The 22,222-nt window shown below is 40.3% G+C and overlaps 1 protein-coding gene across 5 annotated transcripts in view; it reads right to left on the bottom strand.

The window, feature by feature from the left end:
• The window catches only part of CADPS2 (calcium dependent secretion activator 2), a 548,538-nt gene that overhangs the window by 53,082 nt on the left and 473,234 nt on the right, over positions 1-22,222 (bottom strand). For all 5 annotated transcript variants that reach the window (XM_081286753.1, XM_081286749.1, XM_081286750.1 and 2 more), the window contains one exon: positions 16,919-16,993. In XM_081286753.1, coding sequence (XP_081142879.1) covers positions 16,919-16,993 — 75 coding nt within the window. The remainder of the gene's footprint in view (positions 1-16,918; positions 16,994-22,222) is intronic.

Genomic DNA, 22,222 nt, shown 5'->3' with positions numbered 1-22,222 from the left:
AAATGAGAAGTTTAACAAGGAGTTAGAAACAATAAAATGGAATAAAAGAGAAATTCTAAAGTGGAAGAACACAAAACTGAATTTAAAAATTCAATAGAGTGCTTTTATAGCAACCCTGATAAAGAAGGAAAAAAAATCATAAAACTCTAAGACACGCCAGTTGAAATTATCAAGTCAGAAGAACAAGAAGAAACAAGAGTAAAAAAGGATAAAGACAATCCAAAGGATTTGTGGCACATCATTCAGGAAACAAATACACATATTAAAATAGGTATCCCCAGAAGGAGAAGAAAAAGAGAAAAAGGTAAAAGCTAACATAAAGAAATAATAGTCAGAAACTCCCCAAATATGTAGAGGAACATGGACATCCAGATTCATGAAGTCCAAAGAACTATTAATTGGTTAAATCAAAAGAAATATATGAAGTTATCAAATACCAATGTTAGGGACTTGTCCAACATATGCCATGGTCTGGAGTTGATCCCCATCACTGGGGAAAAAAAATGACAATGAAAGTATTTTTAAAGCAAAAAGAGAAAACCAAATTGTTATGTGCAAGTTAATAAATTAATTATAAGATAATCAACAAATTTCTTAGGAGATAGATGCCTTTGAGGATAGGAGAGAATGGGATGGCATACTTAAACTGTGAAATAAAAAACTGCCAATCAAGAATACTGTATCTAGGGGGGATCCAACATGGCCGTCGGTGAGGAAGCAGTGATTCCAATGTCTAAACTTTAACGGGATCAGAAAGACCCATTGGAACAGCGGCAGTCTACCTACTGAGGAACTTCTAGCAAAATTCCGTTAAGAGGGGACCTGCCGGGAATTGGTAGGTTTATTAGAAGTGTCAGTTTGTCCCAGACAAGTGGATCTTGGCCGGCCACGCGGGCGCGGAGGTCCAGTCCCGCAGCCACCAGCCGCTTCTGCAAGCGGCCGGCGGCCCAGAGTGGCGCGGCCCGCCCGAACCCGCAGACGGCACCCGCCATCCCGCCGTCCTGGGGAGGCCCTACTCTCGCTCTGCGAACGGCCACCATGCCTGCCAGGCTCGTAGCCACGCGGCCCCCCGACGGGTGCAGAGGTACAATCCCGCGGCCACCAGCTGCTTCAGAAAGCGGCCGGTGGCCCCGAGCGGCGCGGCCCGCCCGAACCCGCAGACAGCACCCGCCATCCCGCCGTCCCGGGAGGCCCCGCTCTCGCTCAGCGAACGGCCACCCCGCCCGCCCGGATCTTAGCCACGCGGCCGCAGCTGCCCGGCTCTACAGGCAGCCCCCAGCGGCCCGGCACAGCGAGAAGTGTCCCCGCCTGGCCCAGCAGACAGCCCATGCCCTCCCGACTCTACTAACAGCCCCGCCCACCCGGCGAACGGCTCCCCCCCCCCGAGACAGCATGAAGGGAATCTAACCAACCCTTTACGAAATAGCGAACTGGGAACTAAAACCAGAGATTGTGTCAGACCAGAGACAAGCCAGTTCCACCCCTCCCTTCGGACACTCCGGCAAGGAGCCAGGGGCCCGCCACAGCAGAGAGGGGAAGTCACCAAAGTTCGGCCAAAGAGATTCCTTCCCAGAGGAATCTACTTTAGCAGGTGTGTGACTCCCACCCACACCAGATACAAACAACCGGGAAACTTTAAAATCTCTCCGTGGGCGTGACTGTAAGGGCCAAAGGACTCTCGACCCCCAACTCCCCCAACTGCCAGTGACGAGGGCGTGACTGTAGGGGCAGAGGGAAGCAGAGAAGACTCCCCACCCCCAAATCCCCCAACCGCAAACAGAGAGGGTGTGACGGTAGGGGCGGAGGGAAACAGAGGACACTCCAGACCCCCAACTCCTCCTACCGCCAGCAGTGTGGTTATGACTGTAGGGGCTGAGGGAAGTAGAGGGGATCCTCGACCCCCAACTCCTATTACCACCAGCAGCGACACCAATGGTCTTAGCTGCCAGATTCCGAAGGTGTGCCTACCAAAGGGGTCCGGAAAAATTAAACAATTGACTCCCAGACCACAGCTCCACTGGGGCTTAGATGAATGACAGCGAGAGTGCTCAGTAGTTAGGGAAATAGAGCACTCGGTGGGGCTGAAAGTGTAACCAAATCCTTGGGGAACTGCCTCCGGTGAGCAGGACCTGGCTGGCTGGCAGGAGGAAGGGGAGGAGGGGCCGTAGAAGTGAAACGGCTCTGGACCAACAGGATTGAGACTCCCAGGAACCGCCTTACAGGGATTGCTGTTGACACATTGAGGGCAAAACTCATCCCGGAGGGCACAGCTTTGCCTACAGGAAGAGAAGAAAATGGATCTCTAAGACCTAATTTTATTTCCTATTTCATTTTAATTTTTTCTCCCCCTTTTCCCTCTCTCTCTCCCCTTCCAAGTTTTACTGCTCTTTCCATTCTCCTCTATGCTATCTATCTCCCTCTCCTTCTTTCTTTTCAAGAGCACCTACCTTCCCCTTCTCCCCAACTTTCATCCCAAGCATTACGTCCTCCATTTCGCGTAACTGTCTAAATACAAATAGGTGTGCGCCCTCCCCCCGCGCCTGCAAGGCAGCCGGACCTGCAACCCACCAGCAGGTCAGGCCCAGCAACCTGAAAGTGGCAGAGCCGCCCCACGCGCCTGCAAGGTAGGCGCACCTGCTACCAACCAGCAGAACAGGCCCATCGGCCTGCCCATGTGGTAGGCACAGTGCCCCAATTGGAGGAGGAGCAGAGCCCTTGCCCGCGCCTGTGCGGGAGACTTTGCAACTATACAAGAGTAATACAAATATATAGGGGGAAAATTCAACAACACAACAGTCTCAGTAAGCAGAAAGAAACACGAACTGTATGAAGAGACAAGGAAAGAAAGGACCACAAGCAATGCAGATCAACTCAATGTTAGAAGAGGTAATATCTGCAGCAGATGGAATGTCAGATAAAGAATTCAGGAGATACATGCTTCAGATGATCTGGAGTCTCAAGGAAGACATTAGAGAGCAAAATCAGACAATGAAAGATCTCTTCAACAATGAAATACATAAACAAATCCAGGAAGCAAAAGATCAACTATACAGGGAGATATAGGTTATAAAAAACAAACAAAAAGAAATCCTAGAAAGGCAGGAAGCAATAAACCAACTTAAAGACTCAATTGAGAATACTACCAGCAGAGTAGAACACTTAGAAGATAGAACATCAAACAATGAAGACAAAGTATTTCAACTTGAAAAGAACATAGACAGCTCAGGAAGACTGTTAAGAAACCATGAGCAGAACATCCAAGAAATATGGGATAACATTAAAAGACCAAACTTAAGAGTCATTGGGATATAGGAAGGCACAGAGCTCCAAACCAAAGGAATAAACAATCTATTCAATGAAATAATTCGAGAAAACTTCCCAGACTTGAAGAATGGGACAGAATCCCAAATCCTAGAAGCCATAGGACGCCAAATGTGCATAATCATAGGAGATCCACACCTAGACACATTATAATGAAGATGCCCAACATACAGAATAAGGAGAGAATTTTAAAAGCTACAAGAGAAAGGAAGCAGATTATATTTAGGGGTAAACCAATCAGGATAACAGATGATCTCTCAACAAAGACTTTGAAAGCTAGAAGATCCTGGAATAACATATTTCAAACACTGAAAGAAAATGGATTCCAACCAAGAATTGTGTATCCAGCAAAATTAAGCTTCAAGATGGAAGATGAAATTAAAACCTTCCACGATAAACAAAAGTTACAAGAATTTGCAGCTAGAAAACCATCTCTTCAAAACATCCTCGGCAAAACATTACAAGAAGAGGAAATGGAAAATAACAATGAAAACCAACAGTGGGAGGTAGGACAGTAAAGGGGGGAAAATAATCAAAGAGGAAAACAAACCATATTCAGTAACGTAAATAAACTACAAAATGGTGCAGCCAATTTGGAAAGCAGTATGGAGATTTCTTGGAAAGCTGGGAATGGAACCACCATTTGACCCAGCTATTCCCCTTCTCGGTCTATTCCCTAAAGACCTAACAAGAGCATGCTACAGGGACACTGCTACATCGATGTTCATAGCAGCACAATTCACGATAGCAAGATTGTGGAACCAACCTAGATGCCGTTCAATAGATGAATGGATAAAAAAAATGTGGCATCTATACACAATGGAGTATTATTCTGCAATAAGAAATGACAAAATCATAGAATTTGGAGGAAATGGATGGCATTAGAGCAGATTATGCTAAGCGAAGCTAGCCAATCCCTAAAAAACAAATGCCAAATATCTTCTTTGATATAAGGAGAATAACTAAGAACAGAGTAGGGAAGAAAAACATGAGATGATGACTAACATTAAACAGGGATGAGAGGTGGGAGGGACAGGGAGAGAGAAGGGAAATTGCTTGGAAATGGAAGGAGACCCTTAGGGTTATACAAAATTACATACAAGAGGAAGTGAGGGGAAAGGGAAAAATAATACAAGGGGGAGAAATGAATTACAGTAGAGGGGGTAGAGAGAGAAGAGGGGAGGGGAGGGGAGGGGAGGGGGGATAGTAGAGGATAGGAAATGCAGCAGAATACAACAGAAATGAGTATGTCAATATGTAAATCAGTGGAAGTGTAACTGATGTGACTCTGCAATCTGTATATGGGGTAAAAATGGGAGTTCATAACCCACTTGAATCAAAGTGTGAAATATGATATATCCAGAACTATGTAATGTTTTGAACAACCAATAAAAAAAAAGAAAAGCAAGTATAGCGGAGAAAGCAAGAATATATTATTTCAGTTCTTCTAAAAGAAATTTGGGTCTGGGTGGGGTTAAAAGTCCTCTAAGTTATCATGAAGGGAGTAATCACCTGAGAACTATCATTTAAATAGTCTTTAATCAGGGAAATAAAAATCAGACAAGAGGAATGGTCTACTGATATGTAAATCAATGGAAGTGTAATTGATGTGATACAGCAATCTGTATACGGGGTAAAAATGGGAGTTCATAACCCACTTGAACCAAACTGTGAAATATGATATATTAAGAACTATGTAATGTTTTGAACGACCAACAATAAATAAAAAAAAAAAAAGAATACTGTATCTAGAAAAACTGTTCTTAAAAAATGAAGGAGGGAGAGGGCTTTACCAGATTAAAGTCAGGAGGTTTGTCACTATTCAACATGGCTTATAAGAAATGCTGAAAGAAGTTATTTTGAGTTAAAATGAATGGACGCTAAGCGACAAAATAAAGCATATGGGCAGAGACCAGAAGATGGCGGCGATGGGAGTGCAGCACCCCAGTGCGCCGCGTCACTGTGCGGGAGAAAGACGAGGTGAAACGGCTGATGGCTACCTTGTTGGGAATTTCCAGTGAAATTGAGGTGCTCCGGAATCTAGAGGACAGATTTCCAGCGCGCGGGATTCGGCTGCGAGGGCTCGGTCGCGGGCAATTTCTCCGCACGGAGGGTAGCAGTACCTGGTCAGCGGACCGCCCCGCGGATGGAGTCTGGGTCGCGCGCTAGTTAGTTAGCGGCGAGGTACCAGAGCGGGATTACAGCGAAGCGGATTCTGGAGGCTCCTGCCAGCGGCACACTGGCCACGCTGAGTGCTGAGTTCCGGCTTTGAGACAGAGGAGAGAACCGGTCCAGTTCGATTCCCGACACTGGTCGGAACACAGAGGAGGACAGCAGCCGCCATCTTGGAGAGCTGATGCAATCATCCCTGTTTTCTCCTGATCTCAGCTCATTCAACTACGGAACAGGTGATTCCAGGCTGGTATTTGCCTGCGTCTCGCAGACAGATTGTTCAGGCTCGGGACTGGAGAACCTGAGGAGAATACTCTTCAGGGCTTGCCCCTGGCAAGGCGGGCGCCGGACTTTGAGTGGCCAGATTCTAGCTCCCCGAGTTGCTTTAGCCCAGGGCGGGGGATCCTTCGGGGACTCCGGGCTGAGGCCAGTTACAAGTGGATTGTGCACTGAGGGGCGGCGTGGCTCTGACTCCCAGAACAGTTTTGGCCCGGGGCTAGGGAGCCCGCAGGGACTGCGTCTTTGACCTTGCCCCTGGCGGAGTGTACACTGAGCTGGGAGAGTTTGGAGCGGCCAGGCTCGGGCTCCCGGGGCTGCTTGGGCCTGAGGCTGGGGTACCTCTGTGGAGCCTGCTCCTAGCAGAATGTGGCAGGGATCGGAGAGGCTGGGTTCTGGCTCCCGTAGCTGCTTGAGCCCAGGGCCGGGGAAGCTGCAGGGACCGCGAGCTGAGGCCAGCTACAAGTGAAACTTGCTCCGAGGGGCAGCGGGGCTCTGACTCCTGGAAAAGTTTTGGCCCGGGGCTGGGGAGCCCGCGGGAATTGCGTCTTTGACTCTGCTCCCAGCGGAGCGTGCACCGAGCAGGGAGAGTCTGGTGCGGCCAGGCTTGGGCTCCCGGGGCTGCTTTGGCCTGGGGTTGGGGAACCCGTGGCGGTTGCTCTGTGGAGCCTGCTCCTAGCAGAACGTGGCGGGGATTGGAGAGGCCGGCTCCTGGCTCCCGAAGCTGCTCTGGCTCAGAGTTGGGAATCCTACAGGGACTGCTTCTTGGTCTGGGTCCTGCTGGGTGTTGCGGGGGCCTGGGGGGCAGAGTGGAGCTGCCACCTGCGCCCAGAGCAGGCTAAGGGACCCGCCGGTGTGGTATCACGACACCCCAACTGCAGCTGGGGCCGAGGAGAGTAGCCGCCCACACCTGGAACAGGACCAGCGACCCGACGGCAGGGTAGCCAAGTCACCCCATTTGGAGTGGAGGCCGTGAAGAGCCGCCGTCTGATCCTCCAAGGTAGGCAGACCTGCGTCCCACTGGCAGGACAGGCCCGGCAGCCTGCCAGTGTGGTGGACGAGTAGCATCGAGGCAGTCACGTCACACTGGTTGGAGTGGGGGTTCAACAGAGCCGCCGCCAGTGTCTGGAAAAGGCCCAGTGACCCGTTGGAGAGGCAGTTAGGTACCCCCACTGGGAGTGGGGGCTGAGCAGAACTGCCGCCCAAGCCCGCAAAGTAGGCAGATCTGAGACCCACCGGCAGAACAGGCGTAGAGGCCGACCAGCGTGGTAGACACATCACATCAATTGGAGTAGGGGTGGAGCAGAGCTGCCGCCCACATCCGGATCAGGACCAACGATCCGAGGACGTGGTAGGTATGTCACCACAATTGGAGTGGGGGCAGAATAGAGCAGCCACCCGAGCCCGCAGAGTGGGCAGACCTACGACCAACCAGCGTGGTAGATAGATCACCCTAATTAGAGGAGGAGCACAGCCACTACCCGCCCTACAAGAGAGATCTCCCAACTATACAGGAGCAATATAAATAAATAGGGGGAAAATTTCAAAAACACAACAGTTTCACCAAGCAGAAAGAAACGCAAGCAATATGAAAAGACAAGGAAAGAAAGGACCACAAGCAATGCAGGTCAACTCAACTCTAGAAGAGGTAATAGCTTCAACAGATGGAATGTCAGATAAAGAGTTCAGGATATACATGCTTCAGATGATCTGGAGTCTCAAGTAAGACATGAGACAGCAAAATCAGACAATGAAAGATCACATTGACAAGGAACTACAGAAACAAATCCAGGAAGTAAAAGATCAATTTCACAGGGAGTTAGAAGTAATAAAAAACAAATAGAAATCCTAGAAATGAAGGAAGCAATAAACCAACTTAAAACCTCAATTGACAATACTACCAGCAGAATAGATCACTTAGAAGATAGAACATCAGACAATGAAGACAAAGTATTTCAACTTGAAAAGAACATAGACAGCTCAGCAAGACTGCTAAGAAACCATGAACAGAACATTCAAGAATTATGGGATAACATTAAAAGACCAAACTTAAGAGTCATTGGGATACAGGAAGGCACAGAGCTCCAAACCAAAGGAATAAACAATCTATTCAATGAAATAATACGAGAAAACTTCCCAGACTTGAAGAACGAGACAGAATCCCATATCCTAGAAGCCTACAGGACGCCGAAAGTGCAAAATCATGAGATCCACACCTAGACACATTATAATGAAGATGCCCAACATACAGAATAAGGAGAGAATTTTAAAAGCTACAAGAGAAAGAAAGCAGATTACATTTAGGGGCATACCAATCAGGATAACAGCTGATCTCTCAACACAGACTCTGAAAGCTAGAAGATCCTGGAATAACATTTTTCAAACACTGAAAGAAAATGGGTTCCAACCAAGAATCGTGTATCCGGCGAAATTAAGCTTCAGGATGGAAGATGAAATTAAAACCTTTCACGATAAACAAAAGTTAAAAGAATTCGCAGCTAGAAAACCATCTCTTCAAAAAATCCTTGGCAAAACATTACAGGAAGAGGAAACTGAAAAAAACATTGAAAACCATCAGTGGGAGGTAGGACAGTAAAGGGGGGAAAGTAATCAAAGAGGAAAACTAATCAGGTTTAGTAACATAAATAAACAAATATGACTGGAGGAACAAACCTAATATCAATAATAACCCTAAATGTTAATGGCTTAAACTCACCAATTAAGAGACACAGGCTAGTCGAATGGATCACAAAACAAGATCCAACAATATGTTGCCTACAGGAGACGCATTTGATAGGAAAAGATATACATAGACTGAAGGTGAAAGGCTGGGAAAAATCATTCCACTCATATGGACTGCGGAAACAAGCAGGAGTGTCCATACTCATATCAAACAAAATAGATTTCAAGCCAAAGTTAATCAAAAGGGGTAAAGAGGGACACTGCATACTGCTCAAGGGAACCATACACCAACAAGACATAACAATCATAAATATATATGCCCCAAACAATGGTGCAGCTACGTTCATCAAGGAAACTCTTCTCAAGTACAAGAGTCTAATAGACCACCATACAATAATCATGGGAGACTTCAACACACCTCTCTCACCACTGGACAGATCTTCCAAACAAAAGTTAAATAAGGAAACTATAGAACTCAACAACACAATTAACAACCTAGACTTAATTGACATATATAGAATATACCACCCAACATCAAGTAGTTACACTTTTTTCTCAGCAGCACATGGATCCTTCACAAAAATAGATTATACATTATGTCACAGGGGAACTCTTAGACAATATAAAGGAGTAGAAATTATACCATGCATCTTATCTGATCATAATGGAATGAAACTGAAAATCAACGATAAAAGAAGGAAGGATAAATCATGCATCACTTGGAGAATGAACAATAGGTTACTGAATGATCAATGGGTTATAGAAGACATTAAGGAGGAAATTAAAAACTTCTTAGAGTTAAATGAAATCACAGACACAACATATCGGAATCTATGGGACACATTGAAAGCAGTTTTAAGAGGAAAATTCATTGCTTGGAGCGCATTCCTTAAAAAAAGAAAAAACCAACAAATAAACGATGTCATATATCATCTCAAAATCCTAGAAAAAGAAGAGCAAAACAATAGCAAAAGAAGTAGAAGGCAAGAAATAATTAAAATCAGAGCGGAAATCAATTAAATCGAAACAAAAGAAACAATTGAAAAAATTGACAAAACCAAAAGTTGGTTCTTTGAAAAAATAAATAAAATCAACAGACCCTTAGCCATGCTAACGAAGAGAAGAAGAGGGAGAACCCAAATTACTAGCATACGGGATGAAAAACGCAATATCACAACAGATACTTCAGAAATACAGAAGAAAATCAGAAATTACTTTGAATCCTTATACTCCAATAAAATAGAAGATCGTGAAGGCATCGATAAATTTCTTAAGTCATATGATCTGCCCAGATTGAGTCAGGAAGATATAGACAGCCTAAACAGACCAATAACAATAGAGGAAATAGAAGAAACCATCAAAAGACTACCAACTAAGAAAAGCCCAGGACCGGACGGGTATACAGCAGAGTTTTACAAAACCTTTAAAGAGGAACTAACACCAATACATTTCAAGCTATTTCAGGAAATAGAAAAAGAGGGAGAACTTCCAAAGACATTCTATGAGGCCAACATCACCCTGATACCTAAACCAGACAGAGACACTTCAAAGAAAGAAAACTACAGACCAATATCTCTAATGAACCTAGATGCAAAAATCCTCAATAAAATTCTGGCGAATCGGATTCAAAATCATATTAAAAAAATTATACACCATGATCAAGTAGGATTCATCCCTGGGATGCAAGGCTGGTTCAATATACGGAAATCAATAAATGTTATTCACCACATCAATAGACTTAAAAATAAGAACCATATGATCATCTCGATAGATGCAGAAAAAGCATTCGACAAAGTACAGCATCCCTTTATGTTCAAAACTCTAGAAAAATTAGGGATAACAGGATCATACCTCAACATTGTAAAAGCAATCTATGATAAGCCACAGGCCAGCATCATTCTGAATGGAGAAAAATTGAAGGCATTCCCTCTAAGATCTGGTACAAGACAGGGATGCCCTCTCTCACCACTTCTGTTCAACATAGTCCTCGAAACACTGGCCAGAGCAATTAGACAGACGAAAGAAATTAAAGGCATAAAAATAGTAAAAGAAGAACTTAAATTATCACTATTTGCAGACGATATGATTCTATACCTAACAGACCCAAAAGGGTCTACAAAGAAACTATTAGAGCTAATAAATGAATTCAGCAAAGTGGCAGGATATAAAATCAACACGCATAAATCAAATGCATTCCTGTATATCAGCGACAAATCCTCTGAAATGGAAATGAGGACAACTACTCCATTCACAATATCCCCCCCAAAAATAAAATACTTGGGAATCAACCTAACAAAAGAGGTGAAAGACCTATACAATGAAAACTACAGAACCCTAAAGAGAGATATAGAAGAAGACCTCAGAAGATGGAAAAATATACCATGTTCATGGATAGGCAGAACTAACATCATCAAAATGGCGATATTACCAAAAGTTCTCTATAAGTTGAATGCTATCCCAATCAAAATCCCAACAGCATTTCTTGTAGAAATAGATAAAACAATCAGGAAATTCATATGGAAAAATAAAAGACCCAGAATAGCAAAAACAATGCTAAGCAGGAAGTGTGAATCAGGCGGTATAGCAATACCAGACTACAAACTATACTACAGAGCAATAGTAACAAAAACAGCATGGTACTGGTACCAAAACAGGCGAGTGGACCAATGGTACAGAATAGAAGACACAGAGACTAATCCACAAAGTTACGTCTATCTTATATTTGATAAAGGGGCTAAAAGCATGCAATGGAGGAAGGATAGCATCTTCAAAAAATGGTGCTGGGAAAACTGGAAATCCATTTGCATCAAAATGAAACTGAATCCCTTTCTCTCGCCATGCACAAAAGTTAACTCAAAATGGATCAAGGAGCTTGATATTAAATCAGAGACACGGCATCTGATAGAAGAAAAAGTCGGCTATGATCTACATACTGTGGGGTCTGGCTCCAAATTCCTCAATAGGACACCCATAGCGCAAGAGTTAACAACTAGAATCAACAAATGGGACTTACTCAAACTAAAAAGTTTTCTCTCAACAAAAGAAACAATAAGAGAGATAAACAGGGAGCCTACATCCTGGGAACAAATCTTTACTCCACACACTTCAGATAGAGTCCTAATATCCAGAGTATACAAAGAACTCAAAAAATTAGATAATAAGATAACAAATAACCCAATCAACAAATGGGCCAAGGACCTGAACAGACACTTCTCAGAGGAGGACATACAATCAATTAACAAGTACATGAAAAAATGCTCAACATCGCTAGCAGTCAGAGAAATGCAAATCAAAACCACCCTAAGATACCATCTCACTCCAGTAAGATTGGCAGCCATTAAGAAGTCCAACGACAACAAGTGCTGGCGAGGATGCGGGGAAATGGGTACACTTGTTCATTGTTGGTGGGACTGCAAAATGGTGCAGCCAATTTGGAAAGCAGTATGGAGATTTCTTGGAAAGCTGGGAATGGAACCACCATTTGACCCAGCTATTCCCTTTCTCGGTCTATTCCCTAAAGACCTAACAAGAGCATGCTACAGGGACACTGCTACATCGATGTTCATAGCAGCACAATTCACGATAGCAAGATTGTGGAACCAACCTAGAAGCCCTTCAATAGATGAATGGATTAAAAATGTGGCATTTATACACAATGGAGTATTACTCTGCAATAAGAAATGACAAAATCATAGAATTTGGAGGGAAATGGATGGCATTAGAGCAGATTATGCTAAGCGAAGCTAGCCAATCCTTAAAAAACAAATGCCAAATGTCTTCTTTGATATAAGGGGAGTAACCAAGGACAGGGTAGAGACGAAGAGCTTGAGAAGAAGATTAACATTAAACAGGGATGATAGGCGGGAGGGAAAGGGAGAGAGAAGTGAAATTGCATTGAATTGGAAGGTGAGCCTCAGGGTTATACACAATTACATATAAGAGGAAAGGAGGGGTAGGAGAAAAATTATATAAGTGGAAGAAACGATTTATAGTAGAGGGGATGGAGAGAGAGAAGGGGAGGGGAGGGGAGGGGAGGGGGGATAGTGGAGAATGGGATAGACAGCAGAATACATCAGTCACTAGAAAGGCAATTTGTAAATCAATGGAAATGTAACTGATGTGACACAGCAATCTGTATACGGGGTAAAAAATGGGAGTTCATAACCCACTTGAATCAATCTGTGAAATATGGTATATTAAGAACTATGTAATGTTTTGAACAACCAACAATAAAAAAAATAAAGCATATGGAAGTATATATCTCATTGATAAAGGTAGATATATAAACAATGCAGAATATTGCAATACTGTAATGATGGTATGTAAAATCACTTTTAACCCTAACATAAAAGTTAAAAGTATAACTACAAAAATTTGTTAATGGATACACGATATTAGAAATAAAGCAACAATGACATAATTGTGTATGTGTATGTGTGTGTGTGTGTGTGTGTGTGTGTGTGTGTAATAAGAGTACAAAGATTTTGTTTGTAACTGATGTTATTATCAGCTTGAAACAGTCTGTTATAACTATATGAAGTTTTAAGTAAGTCTCATGGTAACCAAGGGCGGGGGGAAACTTTAAAGAATAGGAAAAAAGATAGACAAATGTATCAAATATATAGCCACAATCAATCTTCAAATCACAAAGGAAGACAACTGAGAGGAAGAGAAGAGGAAAAGAACTACATAACACTCTGAAAACAATGAACAAGCTGACAATAGGAATGTTTTGCAATACATAATGGCAAAACGTAATTCATAACTTAGCAAGAATTACATTTAATGTAAGACAGAGTGGCTGAATCCACAGAGTGGCTAGATCCAGGGGCTGGGGATGTAGCTCAGTGTTAGAACACGTGTTTAGTATGTAGAAAACCCTGGGTTCAATTCCTAGCACAATAAAACAAAACAGAAACTGAAAAAATATGAAAATACAACAAGAGTTGTTGAGGATGTACAGAAAAAAGAATAATTTAACATTGTTGATGGGAATGTAAATTGGTATAGTCATTATGTAAAACAGTATAGAAAATCCCTAAAACAATTAAAAAGAATGAATAGAATCACCATACGAATTAGCAATCCCACTAATGGGTATATATCCAAAGGAACTGAAATGAGGATCTCAAAGAGATATCTATACCCCTATGTTCACTGAAGTATTATTCTCAATTGCCAAGACTTGGAAGCAACTTAAATGCCCAGTGACAGATAAATAGAAAGTAAAAATGTGATATACACATAATATGTAATACTATTTAGCTTTATAAGAAGAAAATCTTTTTGAGACAACAGAGATGAATCTAGAGTACAATGTTAAGTGAAATAAGTCAGGCATAGAAGGACAAATACTACTTGACATCAATTATATGAAGAATCTAAAATAGTTAAAACTCATGGAAACAGAGAATAGAATGATAGCAGCCAGGGTCTACAGGGATGTGAGATGGAGCAGCATTTGTCAAAGGGTAAAGTTTCAGTTATGAAAGATGAATGCATCCTGGAGATCTACTGTACAGCATAGTCTCTATAGTTAGCAATACTATTTGCTAAGAGGATAGAGCTCATGTTGAGTACTGTTATCACCTCCCACCCAAATAATGAATTAAGAAGGCTAGAAGAAATTTTTGAAGGTGATTCATAGCTTTATGGCATAGGTTGTAGTGATGCTTTCATGATAGTATACTTATCTCCAAACTCATTATGTATATATGTACACATTTCTGTATGTCAATCATATCTTAATAAGATGATTTAAAAATATGCATAATATTTTGGATTAATGAAAAAAACTATTTTCATCTGTTATGGAAGCTCGTTTGAGTCACCTTACCAAGTTAATTTATACTTTTCAACTAAGGAATTAAAGATAATTAATAAATACTGTTTGACAGATAAATAATTCATAGAGAAAACTATAATCTTGACCTGATTCCCAAATATATTAGCCACTAAATACATGAGGCTATTTTAACTGAAATTAAATTAAAAGTTAAGTTACACTAGCCACACTGCAAGTGCTCCATAGACATGTGTGATTAGAACCTGCTGTACTGGACCATGAGAAGTTTTTTATTGGATAGTGCTGACTCTTATAATATCTTTTTCTTACTTAATTAAAATATATCAATTTTTTTTCTGTTAACAGATGCATTTGATATAGAAACATTTAAATTTCTTAATTTCCCACAATTGAATGTAGAGATGAGGTACAACCCTGTCTGCTTTCTCTGCAACCAACCTTCTTGCTTCCCCCAGCAACAAAAACAAAAACAACTATTTGGACTTTTTCTATGCTGCCTAACTAAGCCGAAATAATCTACAAGCTAGCATGCATTTAAATCACTGTTGTTAAGATTGCAAACCCTTTAAAAGGCAACTTTCTAGGAGGACTGTGCTGATGGATTGATTATATCTGAATGAAATTGTCCTGGATGCCTCAGGAAGGGGCAAGCTTAACTTTACTTCACTCTAGGGGGTCAACTATGCAGGGTTGCAGGCAGCTGCAGTGGACTCCTTATAGGGTAGAATTCTGATTTTCCTTGAGAGGCTTGATTTTCTGTTGATCCACCTCTCCACCTACCTACCGGGTAATTTTCCTTTAATTCCTTTCCACTGGATGGGAATGTGTGATGAATGTGAAAGTGTAGGTATTTGGTGACATGGTACTACTCTAAAGTCATCTTTCCTCATGGTTGTTTTCCACTTTAAGAACTGCTACCAGAGAAATTGGAAAACACACACACACACACACACACACACACACACACACACACGGAAAAAAAAAGCCACACACACAAAGGAAAAAAAACAAAACCCAACTAGAATCCCACTACCCAGAGAAAAGCTGTGTTAACATTGTGGCTGCTTATCCTAATAGTCTTTTTTTCTATGCAATGAAAAAAATTCAAGACATATTTATGCTTTTAAGTATTCAGCATTTCTCTAACAACTACTACATTATAAAACCTTCTCTTCATCAGTGATAGCGTCTGAAGGCATAGTTTCTTAACACAGAAGTTCCGTAATGTACTTTGTCATTTCCCTTAAGAGATTAAAATGTTTCCAAATTTTAAGTAGCTAGCATGACAAATATTAACTTACATATTTTGTTTCTGTCTAGTATGAAAACTATTAGAAGGTGAAAGCATATTAATGTATTTGATATTTCCAAACTATCTTCCAGGAAGGTTACAACAATCTAGCATCTTGTATGCAGGAGATGTTAAGTGTCTCACCTTACATTTATAAATACTAAGTATTAGCTTAATAAAACTATACTAATGTATGAGAAAATATCATATTATTGTCATTTTAATTTACATTCTTAAACTATTTGAGAGGCTTAACATTTTTCATGCTAATGGGACATCTGTTTTTTGTTTTCTAGAAACTATATCTTTTATATATTAAACTGAAGGTGGTTTCCCTTTGCTTCTTATACATTCTTGCAATTGTTTGATGAAGCCTATTTGAGGTTCTTTGACAAAGACTTTCCTGATTTCTTTATTAGTAAATTCACTAGTGGTATACAGAAAAGCTCTTGATTTTTGTATATTGATTTTATATCATGCTATTTCCTAAATTTATATGTCAGTTCAAATAGTCTTTTAGTAGAATCCTTAGGTTTTCCTATGTATGGATTCACATCATCTGCAAACAGAGATAACCTGACTTATCCTTTTCTATTTATTCATCTTTTATGTTATTCCTATCTGGCTGTGAACTTGTACCCATTAACCAATAACTCCTCACCCTCTTTAAGTTACTGGTGTTCTCAGGTTCTCCCTCCCTCCCTCCTATCCCTCCATCTAAAATGACACCCATTGCAGTCTGTTACATCTTAGTGGGATTCTAATTCCTTTAACCACTAACTGGCATACCCATTTATACTTCATCTCTACATATATGGTTAAAGGACATAGTTTTTGTCAAAGAATTTTCAAGTATCAAACAGGAAGTCTTTGGATTGAAGAACCAGACACCATCCTTCCAGCTTTGCCTGTCTGTCTCTGAATCTGACTTGATGTTATCCTCACAACAAATGGGCCAACTAGGAGGCCTGAGGATTATTTAATCCGCTCAGGAATTAAGACAAATGGTAAGTGGTATTACTGGGGAAAAAAGTTATTTTTAAAAGAATAACACTTTTGCCAAAAAAGTAAAAATTCATTATGAACAAAAATATCAGAAGTTCTTGATGAACTGCTCAAAATCTTTTTTTTTTGTTCATAATTTTTCTCTCCTCTCTTTCGCGCACACTCTTTTTGCTAGAGATTGAACCCTAGGCCTTGTTCATTGTTTACAACTTTTCTTAAAATTACAATTTCTGTAGCATGTAATTTTCAAACTACAGTTACCCAGTTGGATAATTAGATACTTAGAAATATCAGATATTTCTGAAATTGTCAGTTGAAGATTATTTTAAAATTTGATTTTAAAAGGTGAAGAAATAATACATTACCTTTGAAACTAGCAGTGAAATGATTTCTTTTACAGTGTTGTCAATCAAATCATCTATTTTTGAATGGTACTGTTGCTGGATATTGAAAGACAAAAGATACATTAGTTGATATGGACACAAAACTTCTATCATAACTCATAAGTGCTCTAAAGCTACTAGTTATGACATATCAGACTTACTTAAAATGATCATTTTGTACATTAAAAGAACAAAACCTTGAAAACGATCCGCCCAATCAACACTTTTTTTACATTGCAGTTTGAAAATTTTCCCATGTGCACTGTTGAGTTAAGCAGCTAATGGGGTTATTATTTAGATGAATTGAGTTCTTATTCTTATTCAGGCGTAGGAATGTGAAGGATACTTTTTGTCTCCTCCTCCATAATTAAGGTGGCCTGGCCGTGTATTTTTCTAAATGGTTGGTTTAGCTGGAGAAGCAAAAAAAAAAAAATCTTTTTCTAAAGATTTAATTAATACAGCATTTCATGTCTGACAACTCTCATTCATAAGTTATTTTAAATGTGCTCTAGAAATAAAATGAGCTCCCAATTGTTCTCTCTAAAAGGACCTTTTTGTCAGCCGGGGAGCAGCAGTTTATACAATTCTTACAATATGCTCAAGCAAGGGCAAACTTAAAATTTCATCAACAAAGGTGAATAGATGGTAACAAATTAATAGGCCATAAAAGGTGGAATGAAACAGGCACTCACTCCCCATAGTTTTATTGCAGCTTCCTCATGAAAAAGACGCCTTGGAATAAATACAAAAAAAAAAAAAAAGGTGTATTTTAAATAAACCTGAAAGACTTTTTTTTTTCTTTAGAGAATAGTAGTGGGCTACCTTCTTAAATTGGCAGGAACTTGGGCTTCCACGGCATGCGAAGGCACATCCATTTAAACAGTAATTCATCCTTTGGAAGCATTATCTGACAGCAGATTGTCCCCAATAGGCACTTCACAGAAAATGTGACTTGTAAAGACTAACCCTATCTTGATGGTTCAAGGTTTCTTGGAACAGCTAACATAATGCACAGAGTAAAAGTACTCAGGTCAGTATAAACATTAGACCAACTTAACAGCTGCTGGTTGAATGGCTTCCTAAGATGTAAGTTTTTGAAAGCTATTTTTTTTCTTCTGAAAACATGTCTCAAAGTTTCCACACAGAACAAAACATCAACTTAGGCTTGCTTTGGAATACTTAGGACTGATCCCTGCTTGCTCAAGGGCTCTGGCAGTTCTAAGTGGTCATCATCCACCTGCATAAATAGGAAGCATAATTTTGGAGCTACTAAATTATTTTCTTTTTTTCTGAGCATGAGTGTGCATGTATAATGACAGTGGTCTGAAATCAGCTACATATATGGACATGGAACTTTTCCATCATTGTTCCAGTGATGCTTGTCTTGCTCACCTAAAGCCTCACAGGTGCCCACATTCACGCTCCCCAGAGGACAAATGGAATAGAAACAGAAGGAGAATTTCTGTTGCAGTAGTGCTTTGGCTTTCGGAAAAGCTTGAAAAGCAGACAGTATAAAGAAAAAGGCAGAAGAAAAAGCCTCAGCAAGCTGAGTAGAAGTTAAGTTCTGCTCTGGCCTCAGTTATCCATAACGTTCTGAGTCACGCAGGATATATCACGGGAACACATCTGACACCAGCTGAACAACGCCAGTGTCTAGAATGATTGGTAGGATAAGCTCCCACAGTCACACTTGCATAAAGGGCCTCCAGCTCCAGCTGAATCTGTACAGCAGACAGGGTGGCAAGGAGCTTATGTAAATGAGCTCTGTCAACTCTCCTTTCTTATCCTTCTGGCTACAGATCTGGTTTGTCTGTGTACCAAGAGGAAATGAAATACCAGCTCAGGCTCCTCTTTGGGGTAGAATAGGAAAGGGACCCAGGAGATGGTCTTCAAGCTCCCCACTTCCCTCTGACATGGAAATTGGCCCCAAAACAAAGGGATTGAGACTCTCAGATCTCCAAATGGGTTCTTAAATAGGCTTGGCCTCAATGGTCAGCTTGACTTGTGCTTTTTAATTTTTAACTCAAAAGTAATAAAATATCAAGCTATTAATATAAAATAACAGTGCTTCCACATGTTAAATTTTGGTTGGATTAATTCTGGCAATTCTTAAAATCAAGTGATAAGTTACTAAAAAATTAATTTATACCCATTCTGTTGAAAAGTAGGGAAAGTCAATGGCCCCTAGGAGCCAGGAAATTCTCCAATAATATATATTCTTGGGTTGTTGCTTTCTTGGCTATCTGATCTAGCCATAAACAGAAAGGTGGAGGGAGGGTTTAGTATCTACAGCCCTAATTTGAAAAATCTCTTTTAATAGTTCTGCCAAGATTCTAATCATATATGATCTCAAGTTTCAACAAAGACTTGAGTATAAATGATTCTCAGTTTTTTCACAGGTATTTAAATAGGCAAAAGATATTTAAGGTGAGTACAGAATTAGAAGGTAAATGACTTAGACCCTCAGAAATTGAGCTAATATTTTCACACTTCTCTTTACATAAACATAGCATTGAAATAAGCTGTTGTTGAGAATTGACTTTAAGTATTGTCTGCTTTCTAGATTGTAGAGTCTGTTGGCAATATGTTTCAAAGTAAAAATAAAATAATATATTAATATGAAAAAAAGAAAGGGGGAGGGAGGAAGGAGGAGGACACATGGGAAGAATGAGAATAAACACACACTAATACAAAAGGAAAAAGAAAGAACAAGGAAATACGATATTAAATATATTACCCAAAGGGTAAACCCAAATAGAATGAGGTTTGATAGGTTTTTATAATATGGGGTTCTGCTATTGTAAATTTATCTGATTAGATCTGACTTTATTAATATTAAAACTGTTGGGAACTTCCAGAATATACTCTATCTGCACAGTTGATAGAGGTGGCCAGGGGCATGGGTCAGGATAGGGCCTAATTAGTCCTATTGTATATTTGTGTATTCTGCAAAGATAACAGCCATGGATGTCATATGTAGTTAAAAAAAAAAGTAATTTAGAAAGTTGTTCATCAGAAGAGCTGGATAGCTTTCAAAGACAAGATATTACAAATAACTAAAACCAGAACTTATCAGCAAAGATATTTATATTGCCTAAACTAAAACTGACAGATTTTTTTTTCATTTATATGAACACATAGTAATGATCAATAAAAATTTGGCAGGTTTTGTCCCCAGCAATAAAAACCTATAAAATTCTTAGAATATTCCAAATTGGATTGCCAATTCTATCTATCATAGCTTTGGTAGACTCCAACTCATTCTTAAACTAACTCTCTCCACATCCACCTTCAAAAGTAAACTGTTACAACTCTACTTCTTTAGAGAATGACTCTGAATCATATTAAAATAACCAAGAAGGATTCCTCACTTAATGAAGTCCAGATGCATCTGAAATCCTGACTGCCCCCTCCCACCCCATACTCAGGTGAATATCATTGCTTCTCCTGATTGTTGTCATACAAACACACAAGAAATGAAACTAATTAATGCCAGTGGAACCCAGCCTTCTTACAAAAAGATTTTGGTTCTTCTCTTAGGAAGCATTTTTGAAAGCCCTGAATTGTTAGTTCTAGAAATGGAAGTATTTACTTGAGAACAAACACTGTAAAAGCAGGGATCCCCCTGTTCCCCTGAATTGCCTCATGAATGTGTTCTCATTCTTATCCTCAGCCAACTGCACCATGGGATGAAGTGACTCGGAGAGCAGGTGAATGCCTGAAGCCCATGCAGTCATCTGCTTCTCTGCAGCTATGGATAACAAGGATTCTAAACATGGTGGTGGTTTGTGATCTCAACATCTGTCCCTGAGGGATTGGCCTGAGACTGCTGACTCATTACCCACAGCTGTCACATGAGCAGATCATTCACTCACTAATCACTCCATTAAACCCTGTTCTGAGTCTGGCAGAGCATGTTTGCATCCTCACATGGCATGTAAGGCAACAGAATTGTAATTTAGGAGCAGAGAAGGGGCTGCATTGTGGCAAGGTGTAGGGAAGGCTTTTACGTCAGCAATGGCAATAGAACAAATTTACTAGATACTTCAGAGAGGTAATTTCTTTTTAATTTAGAAATGATCTCTGCTAGGTTCAACTATGTAGTATATATTTTTACCAGGTCCCAAATTGGCTAAGTATCTAGTGCCACGATTTCAAAACTTAGCACATATAGAGAGGGAAAGCCTGTGCAATTAGGTGAGTATATTTACTGAAGATAAAAAAAAATAAATTATATAATCCTTTTTTCATTTTTTTTTTTGCATTGAAATTCTTGTTTACCACTTTTCAGGGTTGCTAATGGGTTTTACACCTGCACATTTTGAACTATATTAATTGTGTGAAAGTTGTGGGGAACTAATTGTCTCTGGTGAGAAGGTACAGGTGCAGACATAATAAACAGTAGATTACTCCTCAAAACCATCCACCTATTAATGTAAAGAATCATTTGACCAGAGAACAGTGCTTGTCACGTGTGTGCCTGTTTTTCTTATTAAGTTTGAGAGTGAGTTGTTTCTTACAGGGGTGGATTTTCAAAGCAGTGACAACAATGCAGTCTGTTCATACATTCAATAAATATTTACTAAGTGCCTATTATGTACCAGGTACTGTAGTGTGTATGGAAATAAGAACCAATGAATAAACCCAGTGTTCATGGGAAGAAGCAAGATGATTCTATAATCAGGATGAGAAAAGAACGGGCTTATGAAGAGACTTAAGACAATATACTCAGGTAGACAAAAGCTCACATTTAGGTACTGAAAAACATGAAGGGTGATTAGAGCCATAGGTATCTAAGCCAGCTGCCTACTCATTCAGATAATTAGAGATAATAAATCGTTTGTAAATGATCAGAGAATGATAATTACTAAACAATCCACAACACTTGTGTGCCAGTCACTTATATTCATAAGGCTGTAGAAAATGGTATTAGAAATCCATTTTCATTACCGAATTGCTCAAAGAATGAACTATGAGTATGTACACGCAAATATAAACTATGGGCAAATAGCTAATGTCAATATCGGAGTTAGTAAGTATGAAACTTACAAATAGTGTGCTTTCTTATCTACTTTCACAATTAGCTAACACATTTTTCTTGGATGAAAACTGTCAGCTTAGTAAAGATGGCCCTGCCTTTGACATCCAGGTGTCAGCTGTAAGACTTATAAGATTTAACCTGTTCATAGGACATTAAAACATCTTGACTAACAATAACAACAACAAAATAAAGAATGTAATTTAATCAATTCAGTATGCATGAAGGTTTTGAAACCATGTAGTGTG

This window comes from Spermophilus citellus (genome assembly GCF_964194105.1).
Source record: "Spermophilus citellus genome assembly, chromosome: 3".
Taxonomy (NCBI): domain Eukaryota; kingdom Metazoa; phylum Chordata; class Mammalia; order Rodentia; family Sciuridae; genus Spermophilus; species Spermophilus citellus.
Note: the sequence above shows the minus strand (reverse complement) of the source record. Positions and strands in the feature narration are given on the sequence as shown.